This window comes from Lacerta agilis, chromosome 14 (assembly GCF_009819535.1).
Source record: "Lacerta agilis isolate rLacAgi1 chromosome 14, rLacAgi1.pri, whole genome shotgun sequence".
Taxonomy (NCBI): Eukaryota; Metazoa; Chordata; class Lepidosauria; order Squamata; family Lacertidae; genus Lacerta; species Lacerta agilis.
The window spans coordinates 41,323,492-41,349,208 of record NC_046325.1 but is presented as its reverse complement, the minus strand read 5'-3'; the positions used below and the strand labels follow the sequence as shown (position 1 = coordinate 41,349,208).

At 40.4% G+C, this 25,717-nt stretch overlaps 1 protein-coding gene across 6 annotated transcripts in view; it reads right to left on the bottom strand.

Annotated features, from left to right (window-relative positions):
* Nucleotides 1-25,717, bottom strand: part of LOC117058047 (protein TANC2-like) — a 140,523-nt gene that overhangs the window by 154 nt on the left and 114,652 nt on the right. For all 6 annotated transcript variants that reach the window (XM_033168934.1, XM_033168933.1, XM_033168931.1 and 3 more), the window contains exon 6: nt 7,333-7,481. In XM_033168934.1, coding sequence (XP_033024825.1) covers nt 7,333-7,481 — 149 coding nt within the window. The remainder of the gene's footprint in view (nt 1-7,332; nt 7,482-25,717) is intronic.

Here is a 25,717-nt window from a genome sequence, read left to right as displayed (position 1 = left end):
ACAATTCAGTAATTGCAATATATTAGTATAGCATTCAAATGCTGAACTCTGGCTCATACTCAGCATCTATATAGTACAACAACAAATATAGTTGCTGTCAGAATGTCATCTAGGCTAAGACAATGTTTCTAAAGTAACCTCTCTTACACTTCCAGGCCATTCTAAGTCCCTACCATTTTCCTCTTGGTGCAGAATACAGTAAAATCACATTCTTTCAACAAAAACCTGCAAAATTAGTACAGGCTGCTGGTGTAATACTTAACGTACACCCAAAGTTGCATTGTATCTGGGACTGATAGCCCTCCTCACATAATACCTATTTAAAAATGCTATATTTCGATTGTATCCTACATACCTGCTACTTTGAGAGCTAGCCACAGAAAAGACACACATCTGTATTTTCTGCTTTTCCCAGTAGTAAGCAACACATATTTAACCAGCATAATGTCATTATTTGCTCTAGATATGAGTACTGGAATGGGTAGCATTTTGCAGAACATTGGCAAAATTGTTTTTCTACACAAGCAAGACAGCTGTGGAAAGCCGAGAAGACTATTTGAGTTCCTTCTATTTTAGCATTCCTGGCACAATATATACAGGAAATCCAATAAAGACTTGCCAGTCTGGCACTTTCCCCAATGACTCGCTCAGGAAGCTCTCTTGGCATCTGATTTGCTTTGTAAGTGCTTCTTCCATTCACGGAATATGACAATGATTTTGTACTCAGATAAAGAAAGACGTATCAAAACAGCCCCCCCTTTTTCTCATAGGGAACATTTTTCATGCCAAATTTATTTTTTTTGAAAAAGAGCAAGCAATAAAGTATTTCCTTTGCATAACAGAATAATCCAAAGCTGAAGGCATATGAGGTCGGTATTGATCAAAAAGGGAAGATTTATTTTACTTTAACAGTCTGCAAACCATGTACAGCTCACCTGCACAGAGATGAGTGGCTTCAAGATGTCTAATTTGACAAATAATCTTGATTCCATTGAAGAAGAGAGTTTGTATGCTCAAAGAAGAGTTTGTATGCTCAGCTTATAGCGTGCTGAAAAAGCCAGCTGCTTTAATTTTGCACATTTAAAATATGTTACTTTTAAAAGCCATCATAGGCCACCCACATTGCAGTCTGTGACAGTGTTCCTACCAAAAATGCACATGCCAACTCAGAACCAAAATTGGTACTGGTACTGTTACTGCTCTCCAATGCTCTGAGCTCTAATTATGCATAAGGAATCTGAAACATTGAAGAACAGATCAAATAGCATGCGTGCTACTCCTCAGCCATTAGTGCACCAATGATCTTGACTTGCTTAATGTATTTGTGAGACCATTCCCACAGGCTTCCAGATGTACATGTTGATTGTAAGCAAACAAACCCTGGGAACGTTGAGCTCTTTATTAGGGAAACTTTCAAAGACTTTCCTGTCCAACATTTGTCTTATAACAGCAGACTTTTACCAAATGTGGTGGCAATATAAAGAGCACCAATATATACAGAAACAGTTAACAGAAATGTTTAATGAAATTTTCAGTAATAGTGTCACTCCTAACCTATCATGTGTGCTTAATTATCTGAAAATATAAATATATCTGCAAATATAAAACAGAAAATATATAAGAAGCTGTATTATATTTTATAACAATGGCCAGATTAACCCTTGCCACCTAATGGAAGACTTTTGTATGACTGAAAAATGGAATAGCATTGAAAAACAGGATAGTAATTATACAAAAATTATACAAACAATGAAACTGGGAACCAAATGAAACACAACTCAACAATTTTGGGAGTGCTGTTATTCATATCAGGAATCCTTTGGTATTTAATTTGTTTTCTTCACATATATGCGTTTGTGTGTTTATGTTATATGAGGTTAAAAAAAAAAAGGTAAAGGACTCCTGGACGGTTAAGTCCAGTCAAAGATGACTATGGGGTTGTGGGGCTCATCTCACTTTCAGGCCAAGGGAGCCGGCGTTTGTCCACAGACAGCTTTCCGGGTCATGCGGCCAACATGACTAAACCGCTTCTGGCGCAACAGGACACCATGACGGAAGCCAGAGTGCACGGAAACGCCGTTTACCTTCCCGCCGCACCGATACCTATTTATCTACTTGCACTGGCATGCTTTCAAACTGCTAGGTTGGCAGGAGCTGGGACAGAGCAACGGGAACTCACCCCGTCGCGGGGATTCGAACTGCCGACCTTCTGATCAGCAAGCCCAAGAGGCTCAGTGGTTTAGACCACAGCACCACCCACGTCCCTTATGTTATATGAATCTTAAATCAGATGTATTAATTTTTTATGATATAAAAAAATTGTTTAAGCATTATAGATGTGAGAAATGATTGTAACTGACTCTTGTAAAGTAGGGCAATGAAAATATAGCCAGAATTAATTTAGAAGGACACTTGCTTGGGTATCTGTGAAGAAAGCGATATAATTTGCTGTAGAAATTCTACTGCTGCTTGTGAAAATTCTCACTTCTTTGGAAAGCAAATACATAAGTGTGGCAAGAAGCAGAGCAGCTCTTCACAATACAGCAAAGAAAGACAAGCCTTTACACTAGATATCAGAACACAAAATCTATTAGCAACACAGAATGACTGGAGGCAAGAGAACCACTGCCAACAGCCCAAGCGCCCCACCTGAACCAACAGGGCTCTTATTTTTTTTTAATGATTTTAAGTTGCTTTTCAGGAGTTCTGGTTATGTAAGAAACGCCCAGCTGCAAAAGGGACAGTCTGCAAGCTGTTGGTCTCAGAGTGGTTTTCTTTACTTAATAGGATTTGAAAGTTAAGGGCAAATTAATAACTCGATTCTCAACCAAACACCAGATACTACGATTAGCAAGACAACGGTTGGTAATCCAAACAATTTCGCCCACAACGACTCATTATGCTGAGCAATCAATCCCAGGACAGACAGGTTCTAGAGGTAGGTTTGCTGTTATTGTAGTGGCAGTAAGCTACAATGTGGAAAGACTCGGGGAGGGTTGAAGGAAAGGGGTGACAGTACTATTAATATAACAGCCTCCTGCTAACTGATTCAGAGCACCATCATACTTTGTACTGTAATCTTCTCCTACAGATTGCTCATTGCATGAGGAAGGATTATCAACTGGAAAAAACCTCCTCTTTTTTGCCCCCTTCCACCAGGCCCAAATTGAAGCAGCTATCAGTCTCTTGTTCAAGCACATATAACCCATGTACATCATAGGAACCAAATTGCTAATATATTTCAAAATGGCAAAACAAAGGAAATTTTAGTTCAGCAAAATATAACATGAATGTTATCTCATGCACCTGCCGTTAATTAACCAGGTCCTTCTAGTGCTTCAGCCCATTTTAAGTGCTGTTTTTCATGTTTAAGTCTCACTGAGTTTTCTACCAGGCTATTTGAAGTTAGGGCCTTTGTGTTATGTTGCTATATAATTCCAAGGCATCACACGGCATCTAGGCCAAAGTTATTACGTTCACTCACTGATTTGGGACAAGAGGAATTCTTAACAAAACCACCCCAATTTGCCCACGCCTCACTACAGCCTTATCACTGCCCTTAACGAAAGTACCACTCACAGAAAACAGCTTTTACAGGTATTATCTTTCCTTTACATACACAGAAAGTATTCAAAGCCCATCAGAAACCTGCTCATGCAAAAACTAGCTCAGAGATATAAATCTATTACAGAATGCAACCGTTCCTCCACAGATACTTTCTTGTGCTTGCCTTCCAGAAGCATATTTGCTTTTTATAAGAAGATGGAATCTATTTTTTAATCCCTGAACACAAGGAACCACTTATAACAGAAGTATCTGCTCTCTGCTTTGATGTATTCAATTAAGTGCCCATTAAAAATAAACTAACGAAAAAGGATGTCTGTACACATCCTTGCCTTCAATGCTACCCAGGCACACTGCTTCCCTGTCTGTCAGGCTGCCCCCACAAGAAATTGCCTGACAGCCAGAAAATAAGTGGCTTTGAAAGAGGGGATTGTGATAGTTGTCAGCCTGTGTGATTCTCACCTTAAAAGCCACCCAGTGCAGAGCCACCTAACAGCCAGCTAGAGGGTGACTTTGCAGGTAGAGACTGCATGGGCTGAGAGTTCAGACATTTCCCACTTGCAAACCTACAAGGCATCTCAGAAGAGGTGGATGGGGATTGTGCCTTCAAAGACACTTGAGGACACCTTTCAAGCCAGAATGGAATGACCTTAAAGGTGGGACTGCATGAAACTCCACTTCCCAACGAATTTTATTTATTCATAAGAATGTTTATATACTCCCCAAAAGTTTACGATTAAAATCTCAATACAATTTAAGCCGAAGGGCATAAGTGCATCCATATGGTAGGCCAGATCCTTCCCACTCTACCCCACGCAGGCCAACGTCACCTCTCAATCACTTTATGCCATTATGACATCCTGTGACAACTTGAAAGGGGCTCGCATTTGAAGTCTGTCTGCAAGCAAACCACTTGCAAAAGGACTTCAGAAAGATGTCTTGGTAAAATGCCATTTACCAAGGTTTGAGTTGGGTATCAAAAACTTTTGTATTGACAGCTGGAATCAGGAACAGAATCTCTGCCAGCACTAAGGAACTATAGATACCGAGGCCTGAGCTAGATATCAGAACTGCCCCTTCCAAGAAATGCCCCAAGGCTTGAGTTTGGTAGCAGGAATGTCAATATGAAGGAACTCCAGATACCATGACTTGAACTGGGTACGAATACCGTCAGTACGGAATAATTTTAGCTACCAAAGCCAAAGTTAGGGTACCGAGAGTGCAAGAAACATTGTCCCTGCTTTTGCACTCATATACTACTCAATACCGACTCAGCCTGGAGTGAGTAAAGGAGAGGAAGTGGATTTCTGTGCAACCAACAGTCTGCTCTGAAGGTCTTCCCAATCACAGAGGTCTTTGGGGGTCAATGTTAGTGGTGCCCCATGACTCGCAGGCACAGCTCATATCAACCTGGAGACCAACTTTATGGAACTCCTGGCTGAAGTCATGCAGGCCCCCTTTCCTGTTGAACTTTTGGTGCTCCGTGAATACTTTTTTCTTTATTCCAACAGGCATTTTAACAATTCTAATTTTATAATTTTAACTGATTTTTATTCTTATTGCATTGAGTTTCTTGTACGCTGCTTAGAGACGGTTGTGATTAAGCAGCATATACATTGTTGAAATAAGAAATAGTGTTATCCATGCAAGGTCAACCTAAACTTTGGCAGGAAAGCACTTCTAGCTGGGCTCATTTGCAGCCACTGTGAGGAGAGGAGAAAGCTTGATCCACAGGCAGATATTTTAGGGTTGCTATAAGTCTGGGAATTCACAGACATGTCCTCTTTTGGGGGGTCCTACATGCCCATCCAGGGGGAATTTTACATTTTAAAGCTTGGCTCAGTGGTGGCAGAGTGGCTATCGGGCAATTGCCCTAAAAAAGCTCAAAAAAATTTTTTTGTCTGGATTTTTACAACTTGAAATATGGCAATCCTAAGATATTTGCAAGCGCATTAACTAGAGCCATTAGGAGGGAGAAATGTACATAAATTATTTCATCTGCATTGTTAATTTTATTTGACTTTGTCAAGGGCATTGTTTTAAACTGAGGACATAGAAATAGTACTTCATTTATTAACAGCTGCCTGAATGACTATCAGTCATAAATGGAAAAAGATCAATCCACTGTCTTTAGAGAACGGATGCCTGAGGGTATGAGATATAGTTTACTCAATTAATCTTACAAATTTGATAGGTTATAGAGGGAATGCAACACAGTGATATCGTCATTGACAATTGAAGCCTTTTTATTCAATATTGGAATGATGCAGAGCAACTCTGTTCTATTTTGGGAATGATCTGAATAACTGTGTGTGACTCTGGTTAACTTGATTTAAATTTAAGTAACTTAATATTTATTGGATATATTTGTTAATTTTTGTTATTCGATGTAAACCTAGCTACTAATTATTATTTGCGGTAGTTGTTATCCTGTTTTATCTAACATCATTAGAATGTACAACTCAGCTTATTTAATAAACATTCAAAAATCAAAAGTTTCTTTCATTCTATTTTAAAATTAGTTTGTAGATCATGGTACCGGGAGCTCCACAATAACTCTGCTGCCTGTCGCAGAGCCACAACTAGCTTGAAAATGGGAGTGTCCCATCCCTCCTCCCCCCCATTAAAAATGTAAATGGGGAGGCCCCCATCTGTGGCTAGAGAAATTATTTATCTAGTGGGGTAGGAGAGCTGGAAAAAATTCACATCTGGCAACCAATGTGCCCCTTGGTTTCAAATAGTACATGGGTAGACCAGACTAAAAAGCCCAGGGCACAAATTTCCATGGTCTAGGAGGCCCAGGAGGCTTAGTATGGTCATGTAAGGTTGTTCAGTGATTGCTCATGAGTAACCAGCCAGACTCTGAGGTTTCTAAACTAAGTTTCTTTATTGTGCAGATATATACAGTGCAGCAACAAAAGTACGTCTAGCTCATCCTTCGCCAGAGTCCGGGAATGACCCCTTCCGGTTCTTTGCCCAGCATAAAAGCCGTGGGATGCGGAACCCCCGCCTAGCCCCTCTGCGTCTTCCCCCCCTGCACAAGTGGGGAGACGGAAGAGGTGCCTCCCCTCCAGCCTCTGCTTGGTGCGAGGGCTCTCCTTCCCTGTCAGAGCCCTGACTTCTACCTCCCGGCCCCATCTCTCCCTCCCCACTAGAGGGATCACTTTCTTCCTGACTGGAGGAAGATGAATTGCTAAGCAGTTGGGGAGGAGGCTCGCGATACCGAAAAAGCCCTGGCAACTCCTTGCCTTGAGGTTGGCGCAGCCCCCTGACAGGTCACAATCAAGTATACACTTACAGATTTAATACTAAATACATTATTCCTGGTAAATGAACCACTATAGCTGCTAGAGAGCTTTTTAGACTTGCCTACCAATGGTACATCTGAAACCAAAGAGGCACATTGGTTGCCAGATGTGAAATATATTGGCATTATTTTCAGCTGTCCTGCTCCACTAATCTGAGTTTGCAGGAACAAGTTGGGCCACAGGGAACAGGCTTTGCACCCACTTCAGCTGTGTCCCAATTTACTACGGTTTCCTCACAATTCGAAATCAGCATTTTGTATTCCATTGGGACATGGTTCCCCCACCTCTGCCACTAGAGAAGAAAGAGCCTATGAAGTAATCTCCTATGAATCTTAAGATTATGAGCCATGGCTTCCAGGGATTATTTTTTTTAACAGAAACCCTCATTTTGCAAATCAAGCATTATGTCAAGGAACAAGACACAGTCAAATCACTATCAATCGGCACAAAACAAGCCCACCTGATTGTCCTCCTGTACTTCCATACTGTACTGCTGCCCAGCCTGCACTTCCGTGACTTTCTCTCCCAGGAGGAAGCCCAGGCGAGTCATGAGTGTGTTTGCTGCCTCATCTACAGATGGAGGGGGTCCCAGTTCCGGCTCAGCTTCACCTGCAGAGAGGAGGGGAAATAGGATGTCAACTGTAAAAATTATACTTCACAACATCATTATCCAATGTTTCCCAGGTCTTTCCCACCTCACTATCTCTTCTCAATATTCAAATTAGATTATGATGATGATATACCAAATATATGGTTCCATTTTCTCCCACCAAGAGTGTTTGCTCACTTCTGAACAAATTATCTCATTGCACCTATAGGATAGAAACAATCCAACTGCCTGTTCCAGTTACAGGTGGGTAGCCGTGTTGGTCTGCCATAGTCAAAACCAAATAAAATAAAAAATAAAAAATTCTTCCCAGTAGCACCTTAGAGACCAACTAAGTTTGTTCTTGGTATGAGCTTTCGTGTTATCTGAAGAAGTGTGCATGCACACGAAAGCTCATACCAAGAACAAACTTAGTTGGTCTCTAAGGTGCTACTGGAAAGAATTTTTTATTTTTTATTTTATTTTGTTTCAACTGCCTGTTATAAGGGCTAAAAACTTTTTTTATAAATAAAGAGAAAAGTTCTTCAAAGTTACCAAATTCTTATACTCCGATTTCCTAGAGAGAAATTTGTACAGAAAACTCTTCTTATACTGTACTAGGCCCTTGCTACTTTTTTCAGTTACAAATGTAAACTTAGAAACACATCCATAAATCTCAAACCAAGAAATGTTTATACACACATATGCTCATGAGAGTTGCTCCTGGATTACATGTTTAAACAGTGCAATTTTTATATACTTATCAAAACTGGCCTAGACGCACCCCCATGGCAGCTTACGTTAATTAAAAAACAAACAAATAAAAAGCATTTTTTTAATGTTCAACATAAAAGCAGCAGGCAAGAGGATGTGTGAACTGCTTTTAGCTAGACTGTTCCGAGAGATGGTTCTGAATTGAGATAGGTGAAGGCTCAAAGAGCAGCATGTCTTGTCACAGTATTATTACACTATACCGTGACACAGGCAAACAAAACAAACGTCACCCCATTCTGCAGATATTTGTACCCTGTGATCCTAACACAAACAGTGGACACTCCTTTTTTTCCCCTGGAGGTCTTAGTTCAGAACTTCCTCAGTGTTTTCAGTGAAGCAGGCAAGTATTTGTAGCAAAGCAAGCGGGTTTTTGTCAGAGACACCAGCAGTGTAGAAAAAATGACAATGGGCCGACTGTGCAGATCCTGCTGTTTATCCCATGTAACTACTGCTCAATGGTATCTGGCATAGATGGTATGAACGATTATGTCCAGGACTGGCATAGGGGCAAGCATAGTTAGGTACGAGCTGATGGGCATGACATTTAAAAGGGCTCTACAAAGCATGTCCGTCCGTCCGTCTGTCTGTCTGTCTGTCTGCCTGCCTGCCCATCAAGGAGACACATCTGGGCCCAGGGAGAGGAGGGTAGGTGAGTGATTAGTAGTGGTGGCACTTGCAACAACAGCAGAAGAACCAGACGGTCCGGATGAAGGTAGCATCAGTGCTGAATGGGGGCCCAGGTCGGGGCTGGCCATGAGTCCAAAAGTGGCACCATTCCAGGGGGCCACTGAGGTTTGGCCTTGCCGTGATGAGATTATATGAGTGAATACTTCTAGTTTCTCAAGTAAGTGCTAAATAGACATACAGTACCATCTTCTCTATCTAGCCCCAGACTCTGCAGCAGCTTAGCTACACCCAGGAGGAGGGGAAACTCCTTGACTCACAAGGAAAATGCCTGAGAACTCTAAGCATAAGCAACAGTCGTTGGCTTAAGCAGCTGTTTCCTAGAACAATATACAGTGCAAGCAGAGAGTGCCATTTTACTAACAACCGGAATATAAATAATGCAGCATGACTAGTCTTTTAAATGTGCCTCAAAAGGGGTTTTCATACTCTCAAGATGTTTTCAGGAGAAATTCATTCATAACAGAAGACCATTTTATTGTGCATCCAATTTCATACGCACAAAATAAAACCGAGATAAGAATTTTCACCACACCTGTTCAGATTTTGAGCCACTATTTCGCAAGAGGCCTTAATAGTTCTAGGATGAAATAACAACGTATACAAGTCAAGCATTCCATTGTGTTCCCCTATGCTCCTTTGAAAAGTCCAAAACAGCTAATTATGCAGTTACAAAAGAGGGGTAAACATAACAAAAAGTGTCTATGCACTTTTTAAAAACTCTGTATATCTTTGCATGGAACTCTGTAGAGCTATTTATTTTTTATTTTTTTATTTAGGTAGTTAGTTAGTTACACCCAGTTAGTTCAAGCAAAAGACTCTGCAAGGTAAAACTATTATCAGCTTACACGAAGGCAATTTAAAAACACAGTACACATGTAAAAGGATTAAAATAAGATAGTTACAGGAAAACAACCCAGTCCAGATCAGCAATCACTCCCAATCCAGAAAGAGCAACAACAACTCCAGATCAACAGTAACTGAAAGCAGGCTGAAATAGGAAATTCTTTTAAAAGCCTGTTTAAAAAGTGACTAAAGAAAGGGCAAAGTGTATATTCCGTGGAAGGGAGTTCAAGTGAGAGGGCCAGAAACTTTTCTAGCTACTAGGTCTGACTGATTTTGATGCTGGGTCTGCAAACAGGGTCTGTTAGGGCCTATATGCACAGCAATTACTTCAAATAACTTGGCCCCAAACATAACGAACAATATGGGTGTTAGACACATCAACCTTTTGGCTCCTTTCAAGATGGAAGGATCCGTATTTGGATGGTGCCCACTGAGTAAACAATACATGGACACTGCATCTCCCTCAAGAATATGTGTCACGTCAAACAAAAACGGAATCAAACTACCTACAGTGCACATAGGTGCCACACCATCTGTGAAGACTTAATCTTGCAAAAGTCGTTTTTTTTTATCTGCTTCTTCAAGATTGTTCATCTATATTAGGGCTGCCATATATCCAGCGGATTTTTTTACTGATATATATATTGATCAACAACTTTGTCCGGATTTTCACTTTTGGGAATATGTACTTGGCGATTTAATCTTCAATAATGGTTTTCACCAGTGTTCTCATAACACATGTCAACTGGCCTTTAATATTCCCATATCCCCTCTCGATCCCTTTTTTTAAAAAAAACTGGTTACAATGGACACTTTCCCATCCTCAGGGATGGAGGCTGACCTTGGGGACAAGTTACTTTGGTTAGCATATCAGCAATTTCCAATTTGAGCTTAAGAACTTTCAAGACTCAGTGCTTTGTGCGTTTTTTTTTATTTGTCAATGAGGCCTAGAGCATCACCATTACTTCCTCAAACTCTCAAGAAAGTTTGTTCAGGCACAGGGACCTGCCCTACAGACAGATGCAGACAATGTAGTCAGCTTCTCTGTCATCTAATTTTCTTCCTTTAGCACACCTTTGATTCCAGCGTCATACATATCTTGCACCCCATCTTTGTACTAGATAACCACCCTGGGCAGTATTCAACAAAATTCTTGCAAGCATAATTTACTCCCTTCTCCTCCCTCGATGCCAACCCCCAATCTGTTTTTGCACTAATAAGACATTTACTTTAGCGCTACACTGAATACAACCCTCTATTCTGTTTGAAACAAATTTTAATTACGCTTCCTGTTTCCTCTACAGTGCCCTTGTTAGTTGACTTAGAACAGATGTATTCGATTACTTTACATACCATACACTTAATTTAGGTATTTCTAGAGTCTTCCAATATTTGGCATGTATTAGCTTGGCTGTTACAGTTATAGGGAACAGTACCCCCTCTTTCTCTCCAGATATTGTTAATGCTTAACAAGAATAATTTGGGTTTGAAACTTAGTATTTCTTCCATAATGTTATTATAGCTTCTCCAATTTGACTCCACTGCATTCTAGAATGTTTTAATTGAGTTTTTACTCATCAACAATTTGATTCTTTTCCAGCAACTCCATTTTGTTGATTTCTTGCCCATTTCTCCAGCTAGCTCAACCATTCTATATATATGCAACAACAGGTAGTGCATTTGTGATAATGCTTTCTTTGGATTATTAACCAAAATGTACTCAAAGCACATCAACTATTTTCAGCTATTATTTCTAGTACAGGTTCATCCTGTCCAAAAAGGAGCAAGCTCTTCCTTTAACAAAATGAACTGCTAGTTCAGTTCATCCACAACTACAACAAAAATAGCTTCCAGAATGTTACAGGCTGCTGTGCTGAAGTATAGGGTAAAAAAGTAAACTAGGTGCTATACTGAAATATTATAATGTGTGATTGACAGAATGTGAAAAGGTGAGGCTTTCCCAATTACAGTACTGTATTGCCCTGTTTAATTTCTGCCTTCCACACAGCTGATAAAGGCAAGTCATCATTTACTTTGTTCCTGTATTTCTCACTGCAAAGTGCTCCTGTTGGAAGAGTGTGAATCTCCCCAGGAGGAAAAATACATTGCTTCTTTCTGATTGCTTAGCAACAGTGATTAAGTGGCTAAGCAACCTTAGCAACAGCAGCGCCTCCATATTTACCTAAATAAGTTTTAGTGTGTTGCCTCCACATTTTGCTTTCTAACATTCTTTAAAGATGTCTGATTGACTTACTTTTCTTTTCTTTTTTTTAAATGTAAGCTAGGAGTTCAGGACTCCTGTTGGGGGTGAGGAAGGACTGAACATGAAGATTGATTAACTAGAAATCCTTTAAAATTCTATCCTAAAAGAAACTTAATTCACCTTTAGTTCACCCAGCAACTAGCTCAGTGAACTTCATTCACATGGGCAGCCCAAGAGAGGGGCAAATGCTGCCCCAAAGAAGCTCTCCTTTCCACTTGCCTCATTCCACCCTCGCAATTGCTGGACTACGGTCATTAATGAAACTTCCACCCTAGAAAAAGTTAAGACTGGCTCCCTCCTTGTTGTGCTTCTGCTGGCAGGTAAAGATCATCTTGTTGGGGAACTGACTGCTTTGCCAAATTACATCGTGAAAATTAGGTTGCACATAAAATTTGATGGCACATTTACATTTGCAAATGTACTTTTTCGGTTTCAAGGTTTTGAAAATTGAGGTGCACATTAGATTCACATAAATATGGTATATTTCTATTAATGTTTAATTGTTTTAACGATAAAAATATTTTTCGCTGTTTCTATTTTATTTTTAAGCCACTATGAGTCCATGTCAGGGAAAAAGGTGGGGTATAAATAAAGAAATAACCATTACTTTTCTTTCTGCGATCTTAACATTTAGGACACAACAGTATCGCCTCTGTTCATTGACGGCCAGAAAGTGACTTATGTTCTGCTAAGATGCAAAAGAGGATTTACAAGAAGTCTGTCTGATCCCTGCTCAAGCAGTTCACAGCAAAACAGGAGTGTGGGGGAAAGTTAAGGTCTCCTATTTGGGGAAAGGATGTGCAAGAGATTCTTTCATTTTCTACAAGTACTCTTCTTTAGCTGTATTCCCTATTGGCAGAAGAATTCTGTCCCACACAGAATTGTCTCCTTTTGTCCACTCTGTAGAAGGAACGGCTTATAAAAGTACAGCTCAATAAATTAACGTACTTTGCTTATCAGTAATTTTCATCAGAATAATTTGCAACATGTTTCACACGCAGATCTGTTTAACGCCCTGTTGGTTCATTTGGCCTTTACATGGACAGGGCTTCAATAGAGGGGGCAAGTTTTAGTGGAAGGTCAGCAATCATGCAACCTAGAATGTCCACAGTTGCTCACATTATTCATATACAGTTGCTGGGACAACAGAGTAATGATATTTGTTTAGCATAATAAATTAAAAGATCACAAAAGCACTACTACAGGAGGAAATATAGAAATATTAAAACTTAATTTGGAACATTTTAAAGAAAAAAACCTAACATGATAAATTGTAATTACTGTAATACGAGGCAGACCTTTCTAAAGCTGGGGAAGGCACAAACTCCTCCTTTCTCCAGCTCACTCTTCCAGCAGTCGATTCACATTTCATTTAACAATTTCCCAAATTTGAGCTTTTAACTACTGTTTTGCTTTCACTTGCTGTGATACTTAATTTCCCGCAGGAGATGTGCTGGGCCTCCACTAGACATTGAAATATCCCATACTCTCATTTGGAAGGTCCTCCCCTAGATATTAAATATGAGTGGGATGACTGTGGTTCATGAGTAATAAGGGAAATTGTCCTCCATGCTGTAATGAACTCACATCTTCATTATTACTTTACACACCCGAGGTTCAAGCGTGCATACTGTAAGCACAATTAGGACTAAATAAAAAACAACAAGTACAACACAACAGAAAAAAAACAAAAATAAAAGAAAGAAAATACATACCTACATACATACCTAATACCTACACCGGAACACACAAATACTTCATTAGTTTAATTGTAATCTTATTTCAATCTAATTAGGGGGACTTCCCCCGTTCTCTCCTCTGCTTTCAATTCTAATTTACTTTAGTAACTTTCTATCTGTCTTAACAATTCCCTCACATAAATTCATAATTGCCATTTCTGAAATCTTATATCATTTAACATCAAAATAACAAAATTTTACTTCTTAATACAGAACTTTTTACTTCATAATACCAAACTTAACTTCTTTTTTATGATGTGTTGTATCTGTTTATGTTTGTTGTGGAAAACCAATAAATTTTTGTTTTAAAAAAAAACAATTAGGACTAAATATTCCTTACTGAATAAATACGCTGTGCAAAATATTTGAGCCATTTTAAGTATGAAGGTGCCCAGCATTAACTTGACTGGCAAACTGAGTCCGCAACTTCAGGATACTTTATATTCCCACAATAGTTTGGTTATTCTGCCCTAAATTTATTCAGGATTCGAACCGCCTTTGTTGCCCTAGTCAACAATATCTATGTTACTAAAAGTACTTATTGAAACTTTCAGAGAGGGCTACAAAAATAAATAACCAAGCAATACAATTACACACAAAAAACCCACAGAAACATAGCAGGCAAGCATAATATCATATATCCACACTAAAATAACTAAAAAGCATGAACAAATAAAAAGGTTTTTATCCAGCACTGAAAAGGAAACACAGACCAAGGCAGAGGGGCATTGTTTGCCAGTGGTCAAGATGGCAACTTAACTTCATAGCTTTCTTACCCATATGCATAAAAGAGTTTTTGGGTCATATATGCAGTAGCTATGGGAAGTGAAGGCCTTGCCTACAGACAGAAGGTTCCATTTCAGGTGATGGCTAAATAAAGAAAAATACTGATATCATCAACATGAGTCAAATAAGTACTGGGGAACCTTTATGCCCATCTCCTCAGGTTTGCCGTTACAGAATGGCATGCTCTCATATGAAAAAGTTCCTGAAAAATCTCTCCCCCCACTGACATGTCCAGCTTGGTAATGTATTCCTGAAGTTGCAGAGAGTCAGTGCAATGAAGTAGTAGATAGTATGCTGCATTTTTACCAGATTCCTACTTGACAAGGGAGCTCTTTGAGTGGTTACGCCAGTGTTTTTCAACCACTGTTCCACGGCACACTAGTGTGCCGCGAGATGTTGCCTGGTGTGCCGTGGGAAAAATTGAAAAATTACTTTATATATAGTCAATATAGGCACAGAGTTAATTTTTTTAACATTTTCTAATGGTGGTGTGCCTCGTGATTTTTTTCATGAAACAAGTGTGCCTTTGCCCAAAAAAGGTTGAAAAACACTGGGTTACGCTATACAAAGATAAAAGTTGACCATATGTTGTACACTTCCTGCAGATTAGCAAATGAGTGACAATACACTGCGCACCACATTTTGATAAAAGAAATTCCCTTATCTCAACATTTTGAAACCACATTGGTATCCTGTTTTCTGATATATCTGCTCCCACCCCATCACAGAACCCAGAGAATGCATTAATTTCCCAACTTGCAAAATCTCCTAAGAGGCCAACAAGGCTAAATGTAACATTCTTTATCATTTAAGCTAATGGTAAAATCCAAAGTTTTTCTTTTGATTTATCTCATTTAGGAATTAACTTCCGATCCATTTTCTCTATGGTTTACAGTCTGGAGTAGCAGTTCGGGGGGAAATGGAAGATTTAAGTGCCCTAGTTAGTATTTATTTCAAAAGTCTGAAAAACAACAACCAGAATAATTGTTTTGGCTCCCAATATGTTAATATTTCTGTAACAGACAAAGCTCCCTCATCTACTAGAGCCTCCATAGCCATGAAGTTGTCAGATGTGGGGTGGGGTGGGGGGAATCCAATGTAGCTGAATGGTTATGTTAGATATCCTCCCCTCCCTCACATGACTGAGAGGTAGACAGGGGGCTCCTGTTGTTTTTCAGGAAATCTTTCATTGCGGCAATTCTTAGTGCCTGTCCCTTGGGTAATGACACCTGGCAATGAGCAACACCACTGGGAGCCTACTTCAGAGACAAGCAGGCTTATCTGGGTGCTGGGAAAGTGTGGGGCCTACAGAGCGGAAGGGAGAAAACATCAGTTATTACTAATACTGGACAACAGTAATTCAATGTGATGAAATCACAGGTACCTTGAAAACAAAGAGAGCAGGATGAAACTTTAAGTTAGCAAACTAAGACTGGGAGGAAAACAACAACTGTAAACGTATATATAGGACAACAAACAGCACTCATGCAGCAGCAGGGGTGGGGTGGTGGAAAAGTAAGCCCAAACCCAAGGAAAAATAAGCGAAATCAAACGTGTTCTATTGGAAAACAGAAAGGGATTAGAATAAAAAGCACAGAAATAAATCACATTAAGAACCCTTCAACTCAACAGAGACAAACTGAAGAATGACCCTAAGCTTTTTAAAAAGTTTGCAAGCTAAGAACGAAGCTAACATAATCCTGTGGGGAGAAAGAGGGAGAAAATAAAAAAATAAATGGATTGTTTTTGCTCTGCTTTTTTTTTTTTTTTTAAAAAAAAAGATGCAGTAGCTGCTTTATTTTAAATGGTAAAATGTTGAAATTTTGGGCATCAAAGTCAACAAAGCAACTTGGGACTTTAAGGGAGTCCCTAATTTGACTTGAGATGCCTTGTTATCAGCATGGTCTGACCTGGATAACGTAAAACCTCAACTCAATCATACCTCTTATTGTAATTTGGGCTGCACAGAGAGCCTACACAAATCTCTAAGACACACACACACACACACACACACACACACACACAGTGTACTTTTATTGTGAAATTAATAATGTGAAAGTCATTGTAAAAAGCATCTCTCTCATTTTACAAGTGGGAAACACTGAAGCTGAGAGGACAAGCCCAAGACTGAGTGAATCTATAGCAGGCTTCCTCAACCTCGGCCCTCCAGATGTTTTTTGGCCTACAACTCCCATGATCCCTAGCTAGAAGGACCAATGGTCAGGGATGATGGGAATTGTAGTCTCAAAATATCTGGAGGGCCAAGGCTGGGGAAGTCTGATCTATAGCAAAAAAAATATGACTAACCACAGACTACCATATCAATGGTTGTTCACAAACACCACTTCCTTCATCCCTACTTTCTCATTTTACTGCTAGTCAAGGCTGACTTGCCTAAGTCAATCAGTGCATCCATTATTTACTTAAATCATTTTCCTTATGCTCAATTGAAAACGCTCCCAGAATGGTTCTACTGATGAATAAAAAATAAGACAGCCCCGGCCCTCAGACTTATAGTTTAAAACACAAAAGGAAAAAGGGATGGGGAGGGAGGAGGAAGAAAGCAGACACCAGTTCTTAAAGTTACAGAGTAATCATTTTCATTCACACAGCTTCCTTACAGGCAGGCGGTTCATATCAGATATACAATGGTACCTTGGGTTACAAACACTTCGGGTTACAGACTCCACTAACCCGGAAGATTAACCTTGGGTTAAGAACTTTACCTCAGGATGAGAACAGAAATCACGTGGTGGCAGTGTGGCGGCAGTGGGAGGCCCCATTAGCTAAAGTGGTACCTCAGGTTAAGAACAGTTTCAGGTTAAGAACAGACCTCCGGAACGAATGAAGTTCGTAACCAGAGGTACCACTGTACAGAAGCAATAGTCAATGCAACAGACAAATCATTTTGCCCTATATATAAAAAAAACCCCACAGAAATATATACTGAATGACTTCATGAGTAGTAGAGCAGGCACATGACATTTTCACTGCAGTGGAGCAGCACAGAAAATCACACACTACATTCTCAAATATAAAATAATGTGTAACTAGCTTTTGGTATTATCACTTGGTTGCAGTTTGCAGTTCAATTCGCTGCATGTTACTCAGAATTACGTCCTACTGTACTTAGTTGAAGTTGGGGTATGAATAAGATTTGGGGTCCAGGAATATTAAACTACCTCAGCCTGTTTCAAGAGTGTTGGGTTGTAATCCTAAGCAGATGCTCTAGCAAATAAGCTCCACTTAAATTAGTGGGATTTATAGGCAAACATACTCAGGTTAGCATATAGAATTAACTGGTGCCAGGCATCCGAAGCAAAACATGGTGCTCAATCATGCTTGAACCATTCCAGTTCCTTTCTTTTGTAAATTAAGCAATGCGATGGAATAATCTGTTACCTTAGCACTTTATTTTCTCTTCTCTTTTAAACTAAAAAAATTGTACATGCTGAATACATTTCATATTTCTGAATAAACTTTTAGGTTCTCAAGAACACTTATGTTCTACCTAGCTCTCCACATACCTATTTGTGTCTTACTTCCTTTTAATAACTTCTTTCTTTCTTTCTTTCTTTCTTTCTTTCTTTCTTTCTCTCTCTCTCTCTCTCTCTCTCTCTCTCTGACACGCAGAAACAGCTCCTTCCTTTCCCCGTTCCCATCTGTGCTTCTCTGAACCCTTTACTGAGATTGCAGGATTTCTTAAGATCTTTTTGCCTCTGTGCCATATCTTATGTTTGACTCCTTTCTACAGACTCAAAGGGTCCAAAGTAGTTTGCAGCTCTTTAAAGTAACTCTGTAAGGTGACTTGCTGCACCATGCTAACAGCAGCATCTGAAGAATCGCACCAGCCGCCAAGGAAAAGGAACAATGCTGGCTGGGAGGTAGCCAATAAAAGACAGCCATCTTAAAAGATGCATTCACTCTCTGCATCTTTGTGGGAAGGCATTCCAGGGTACTTTTTTAACCATGTTTTACTCAATGTTAATTTTATTTAGAAATGTAGTTATTGTAAAAAAAATAAAAAATGTCACAATTTAATGGTGCGCACATCTCTTCTCTCACATTTTGGTGCCTATTTTGGGAAGACTCTATCATACTAAAATCTCTAGGTAGGACTTGAGATTTCACTAGGGCAACATCTTCTACCAAGCATTTACAGTCAAACATCATTCTGCGCCTGCCTCTGCTTGCGTCCACTTCGGTGAACGTCCCAGCAAACCCGGAAGTACCGGAACGGGTTACTTCCGGGTTCGCCACTCGCACTTCGCGCATGTGCAGGCACAGCGCTTCGATGTGCATCATTTTCGGGTTGCGGCGGGGCCTCCAGAACGGATCCCCGCCATAACCTGAGGTTCTACTGTACTGGTCTCTTTGAGATACCCACCACAGCAAGGCAAATAAGAGGGGTAATGCTATAGCTTACCAGGCAAGGCCCTCTCAGTGCTTGGGCTCCGAGATGCTTTCCCTTGAGATCTTGTGGGGCTGTCCCAAGTACAGTCATACCTCACGTTGCATCCACTTCAGGTTATGTGTTTTTGCGTTGCGTCCCGCAGCAACCCGGAAGTACCAGAATGGGTTACTTCCGGGTTTCGCCGCTCATGCATGTGCAGAAGTGCTAAATTGCGCCGCACGCGTGCCCAGACATAGCACTTCGGCTTGTGTCAGGTCCATGTTACGGACGGGCCTCTGGAACAGATCCCGTCCATAACACGAGGTTCCACTGTAAACTGAAGTATTCAAGCCACCTTGGGCCTTTTGGTTCATTATATCATCCACAGTCAAATTAATAGGCTTCCAAAGACCTTCTTTTGAATATCTCAGGACTACTTCAGCTATAAAACAGAGAAATGTTCCACTGTTGATCAGATAAAATCTTCGTGAAAGCAAAGGCAAAATGTAAGACTAAGTAAAACATAATCTGCTTATTTGACATTTTCTTCCATTAATTCTCTCTATAAAGCATTACAAATTTATTGTGAAAACACAACAGTATGAAAAGGATCCTGTTTGGGGGGGGGGGAGGCAGCATGCAGCAAAAATCTTCAAATTAAGAAACAAGGGTCAAAATTTTCACTACAATAATTGAAATATTACCTCTGCAACAAAGGACTTAACTATTCTGGAGTGCAATGAGAAACTACAGTGTGTGAGAGTAAGAAGAAAAATTAAGGCCAGAGATCTTGGTTTTAACTTCAAAATGTTAAGTATGAACGGCAACACAAAGTGACTCTCCCCCTCTCCTACCTGAGGTTTCTGAGGACTAACCCTATTTCATCACAGGAGAAAATAGCACATACCTCATATGGAATGTTCCACAACAGGGAGTGGAGAAGGGTGGTGGGAAGAAAGAAAAACAAACCTTTTATGTCAAAGTAATTCCCTTTGGTGAGTTTTGGCTTCCAGTATTCTCAATAGAAACCCTAAAAAGCCTATTTTCTTCTATTTTTTCTTTCCTCGTCTGCAAACACGCGTATGTAAACATGCTGCAAACTTCCCCGGCAAGTCAGATTCTTTGCTCCCTCCTCTCCAATGAACTGCAGTGCTTTTTGAAGAGAAGGGAGGGGTGAGAGGAGAAGGAGGGAGTCAAGTTCCCCTGAAAGATATCCTAACATATGGAACTGCATTGCTGACACATAAACAGCTCTCTCCATGACTCTCCCATATGCTTTGTGACTTTACCATTTATTTTTATCTTATTCCAAAACACTTCTTTAAGTAATATTAACCTTCCAGGTCTCAAACGGGATTAGGAATGCATCCTTACACATAGCCTGTGCTAAACTGCGACAATTGGTTTTCAACATTTTTTCACCAGCTAAATTGGAATCAGCCTTCTCCTAGGGGAAACTGCGGTGCTTGCCATTGCCTCTTTTTCTGACCTTGTCCTCAGAACCCGTTTTAAACTGGAAAACTCTGTGTGACCGCGACTTATCAAAGTATTTCATTTGTCAGTGTCCACATCACAAGAATAATACAATCTCCCTGTGCTTATAAGAGAACTCAGCAGTCAAAATTTCAGAAAACAGCTAAAAATAGATCCTCCCCAACTCTTCAGATAAAAGTCTTGTCTGCCTGCATTGTGCTCCCTTTGTGCACAGCCTACATGAGGTTGCCAAGCAACTAGTCCAAGTTCAGAAGCAGCCAAGCAGCGAGCTGCAGCTAAATAAAGATTTAATGGAATTCTCACATCTGCAACAGCCTGCAGTCCCTCAAGATACTGAAGAAGTCAACTGATGAACAGAAGAGTCAAGGAACATATCAGGTTAAGTCCTGGAGGCCCTTTCTTTCTAACTATGCCATTTTTTGCAGACTACACTGAGCTGCAAACATTTCATCAAAATCTGCAGAAAATCAAAACTAGCAAGTTAGGAAAATGTACGTGTTTTGACATGCAAATCCACAGCCATTTGCATTCTGCTATGCTAGGATTTCAAAAGGGAATCAAAAGCAGAACCTCAAAACAGACCCCACCACCAAGCTACATATTACTTACCTGGAACTGTTAAGTCAAAGGAATCTCTTTGCAGATGCACAAACTACATGCTACAGCAACGCAGGGCAGCAACTGTGAAACACTTAAACACGATGAGAACATTGGAACCTTCCCTTTTGAGGATGGTAAATAAGAGCAGAGTCAGCAGCCACCTGTTAAATTTCTTCCGTTTAAAGTAGGAGCAAGGAGGACTCCTACAAAGAGGAAGAAGAGCAGGAACACTGAAAGTGCTACTTTATCAAGTGAACAGCCTCTGGTTTCCTCTCCACAGTTTCCTCACAGTCACAGAGAAAGATGGCTGAAAATAGCTCGCAGTGGATTGGGGTGGGGAGGGTGATGGTGGTTTAGGCTGCTAGCCTATGGCGTGAGTGCAGTCATAGGAGCTCACAGAATTTAGACAGAGCTGGCATGTCATTATTATTGCAATTAATACTAACATTATCACACCCAGGGCTTTCCCCCCCCCCCCCTGGAAAAAGAGGTAGTGGAACTTGCTGAGCACCCACCCGAAGTTGTTGAGCTTTTCTTAGGGGAGCACCCACCTTCTCTTCTTCGCCCCCACCGCCACTTTTGGCGATGCTGCTGCCGACCTCCACCTTCATTGCGCAGCCACAATCGCCGCACCAACACAATCGCCATGGCAACTTGTTTGGCAAACCACACAGCCCCAGGCACTGTGCCACCCGCTGGCGCGCAGCCCCAACCTAAAGAGCTGCCGGATGCACCAAAGAGGGGCTAGAGCTAAGTTCTGATGCGTTCCAGCTGAAAAAAAGCCCTGATCACTCCTTATACAGTGGTACCTCTGGTTATGTACTTAATTCATTCCGGGGGTCCGTTCTTAACCTGAAACTGTTCTTAACCTGAAGCACTACTCTAGCTAATGGGGCCTCCCACTGCCGCTGCACGATTTCTGTTCTTATCCTGAAGCGTTATTTCTGGGTGAGCGGAGTCTGTAACCTGAAGCATATGTAACCTGAAGCGTATGTAACCCGGGGTACCACTGTAATAGTAAATTCAGGAAGTGAGTGCTGACAGAAATGGAACCAAAACGAGGCCACAGAGAAATAAGAAAGAAGTGTTAGTATACCTGGGGGGAGCCCCAAGGTTGGCAGAAGTGTTTTTCCTCCAAAACTTAAGGGTGAGGGAAGGAGATCAACGGTGATTTATCATGCTCAGTAGCCATGGAAAGATCACGGACTGCATAAAGGGGGGGGGGACTAAAGGGGAAAATGGAGGGGAATGTCCCCTTTGAGCTCTTTACATGTTATAAAATCCTGAAGAATGCTTGGGTAGTTGGCTGGAAGCTTGAATAGGCATATTCATGCTAAAAGGTGAGAATACAGGCCATTATTTTGATGCAAGTTCCAAATAACGACAAGTATGTGCTGTGCTTAGGGAAGTTTTAAAGGATTGGTGTTTTTATTATTTTTAGATATGTTGTAAGCAGCACAGAGTGGGTGGGGAAACCCAGCCAGATGGGTGTTGTTGTTGTGTTGTTGTTGTTGTTGTGTTGTTGTTGTTGTTGTTGTTGTTGTTGTTTTGAAGAAAGCAATGTCCTGCCCCAAAGTACAAAATCTTTGTATCTGGGGTAAATGACCCCAGATAGTACTGCCCATATTGCCTTTCCAAAATAAGGGTGAAGACAGAAAGGAGAGAAAGAAATAAACAGGACTGCTGTTACCTGTAACTGATACTTATCAAGTGGGTTTCCATATAGTCCAGCCCTATGAGCCGTGCATACCCAGGCCAGCTGCAGAGAGTCTTCTAGAACCCTTCTACACATGAGACACTTCCCTAATGGCTTTGACCACTTTCCTATCATGAAGAGTGGAGGAATACCACATCTCCTTCCCAGTTCCTTTCTGAGCTCTGGAGGAAATCCATCAGTAGATAAAATAAGAAGCTACAGTGGGTCGCACAGAGTAATATTCACACGAGTTCTTTCAGAACTCTCAGGTGGATGCAATCTGGACCTTGTGATATATCAGTTTTTATTTTGTCAACAAGGCCTAAAATGTCATCTCTTGTCACTGCTAGTTGCTTCTGTTCCTTCCTGTGAAAGTTAGTTAAGGCACAGGGACCTACCCTATAGCTTCACTGTAAAGGCAGATTCAAAGAATTCCTTCAGCTTCTCTGCAAAATCCTTATCTGCCTTTAGCACACCTTGGATCCCTTGTTTTTCAAAGGTCCAACTGCCTTTCTAGCCGGTTTCCTACTATTAATGTATTTAATTGTTCTGTAGTTGGTCTTTATATTTCGAGCAATGGCTCTTTTCTAGCATTTCTTATTGTCTGTTAGCATATCTTTTGCCAAATTTTGTGTTCTTTTTTTGTTTATTTATAAAATATTTACATACTGCTTCTTCATTTAAAAAAATCAAAGCGGTTTACAATAATACATAAAACTATACAATAAAAACCATAAAAATAATTAAAATTAGGCATTGAATAACTATTGTTGGAAGATGATTTCTTCATCGCCTGTATAGGCCTGGCGGAATAGAAACATTTTCAGCAGGCCTTTAAAAGTTATCACATAAAAAAAAAAATACCGTGGTACCTTGGTGGTTGAACAGCTTGGCTCCTGAACAAATCGGCTCCCAAACACCGCAACCCTGGAAGTGAGTGTTCCGGTTTGCGAACGTTTTTTGGAAGCCGAACATCCAACGCGGCTTTTGCGGCTTTCGATTGAGTACAGGAAGCTCCTGCAGCCAATCGGAAGCCGTGCCTTGGTTTCTGAATGGTTCCAGGAGTTGAATGGACTCTTGGAATGGATTAAGTTCGACAACCAAGGTACCACTGTATTTTGTATATACAGTGGTACCTCTGGTTGTGGACACGATCCGTTTCGGGGTGCCGTTCGCACCCCAAAAAGTCCACAACCAAAGCGGCGCTTCTGTGCATGTGCGAACCACGCAGGACGCTTCTGTGCATGCGGTGAAACCCGGAAGTAAACACTTCCAGGTTTGCCGTGTTCTTAACCCGGGAAAAAACGCAACATGAAGCGTTCGCAAGAAGAGGTATGACTGTACATGTCTGCCTTATTGGGTTCTATTTAGGATAAATGGGTCTTCTTGGAATAAAATATGACAGAATAAACAAGACTTCAAACCATAATATCAGTTACTTCAGGCATGTCTTTAGAAAGTTATTCAATTAAAAGGTATCTGAAAAGCTAGTCAGGCTTTTTTATGTGTTCCAAAGCACAGTGATAGCTTGCTGTTGCATGACATAATTAATGCTTTGAAAGGGAAACTTCTGGATTGTTTATTGAAAAAACATGAGAACAAACATCTTATAAATCCATTATTCCTGCTCGGCAGGGGGTTGGACTGGATGGCCCTTGTGGTCTCTTCCAACTCTATGATTCTATGATTCTATGATTATTGTAAACATTATTCCTGTCTAATAGTAGCAGGAATTCCCTTTATGAAAGCAGTCCAAGATTTGTAGTTTTCACCTTTGTAATAACCCATGTATCCAATATAGGTGTTTTTCTTTCTCCTTTTTTTCCTCCCCTACAAAATGGGTAGCAATACCTTCACTGCACTTTTCTGAACTAGACCCCATTATTTCCTGCTGAAGCTGTAACTGAAGTTGAACTTTTGAAACCACAGAAGGTACGTCTAAAAGAGCACAAATAAGCTCTATAACATAACCTTTTAAATTCCAGGCAACACTCCCTTGTCCAAAGTGATTATAGCCCAGAAATCTCTGAAAGGGCGTAACCTGTTGCTGGAAAAGAAATAGCTTTGCAATTCAATTGGCTAGTAGTCAAAACCCTGCTTAGATGTAGAGGGGAGAATGAGATTACTCTTACCTACAGTCACCCCTGCTTCCAGTTGTCATATCTAGTTCTACAAATGTTTGAGATAGAAAGTATCTGCTTTGTTCAAAATGTATGGTCAGTATCAGTTTTAAAGGAAGCTTTTATAAATTTCTATTTCAATGGTGTTTAACCGTACTACATCTTATTTGTATTTACAGAACAGCAAGTAGTTCATGCTGATGGTATAAAGTACATAATGCTGATATTCAGCAAATCTTTTGGATAGTAAATAAGAAACTGAAATAACAGATTTACCAACAGATCCATTAGTTATATTATTTGGGTGCATTAAAGATTTGGAATTAGCAGATGACAGGGAACCGGTCCAACATTTCTTGACAGCAGAATGAACAACTATTCATTCAAATTTAAGGACTCTGACACTGGATGACTGGTTAATTAGAGTATGGCACATAGTATATATGGTCAAATTGACCAACATGCTTATAGAATTGGAGAGAGTCTTACTGGTATAATATGATGCAGGAAAATACAAATCCACACATATCTGGGCCACATTGTGAAATATATTGTGAAATCCTAGGAGATTATATATTCAATCTATACATTTAATTATTCACTTCTTTATCATTCATTTAGTCAAACTGTAAAGTATTTTGCTTTTATCTCTCCATTGGGGCCCCCACACAACCAAATGTGATGTCTAATATTTATTTTTTATAGCCTTACAAAAACATCCAATTATTTTGTCCAGATGATTGGAGAGCTGTAACTCCACTCTCTGTTGATTGGTCTGCAGCTGATAACCCACTTGTCCTCCTATTCCATGTTGTCGCCAGTGCTGCCAGCAGCACCAGCTGGCAAGGGGGCAGTGGCGTAGGG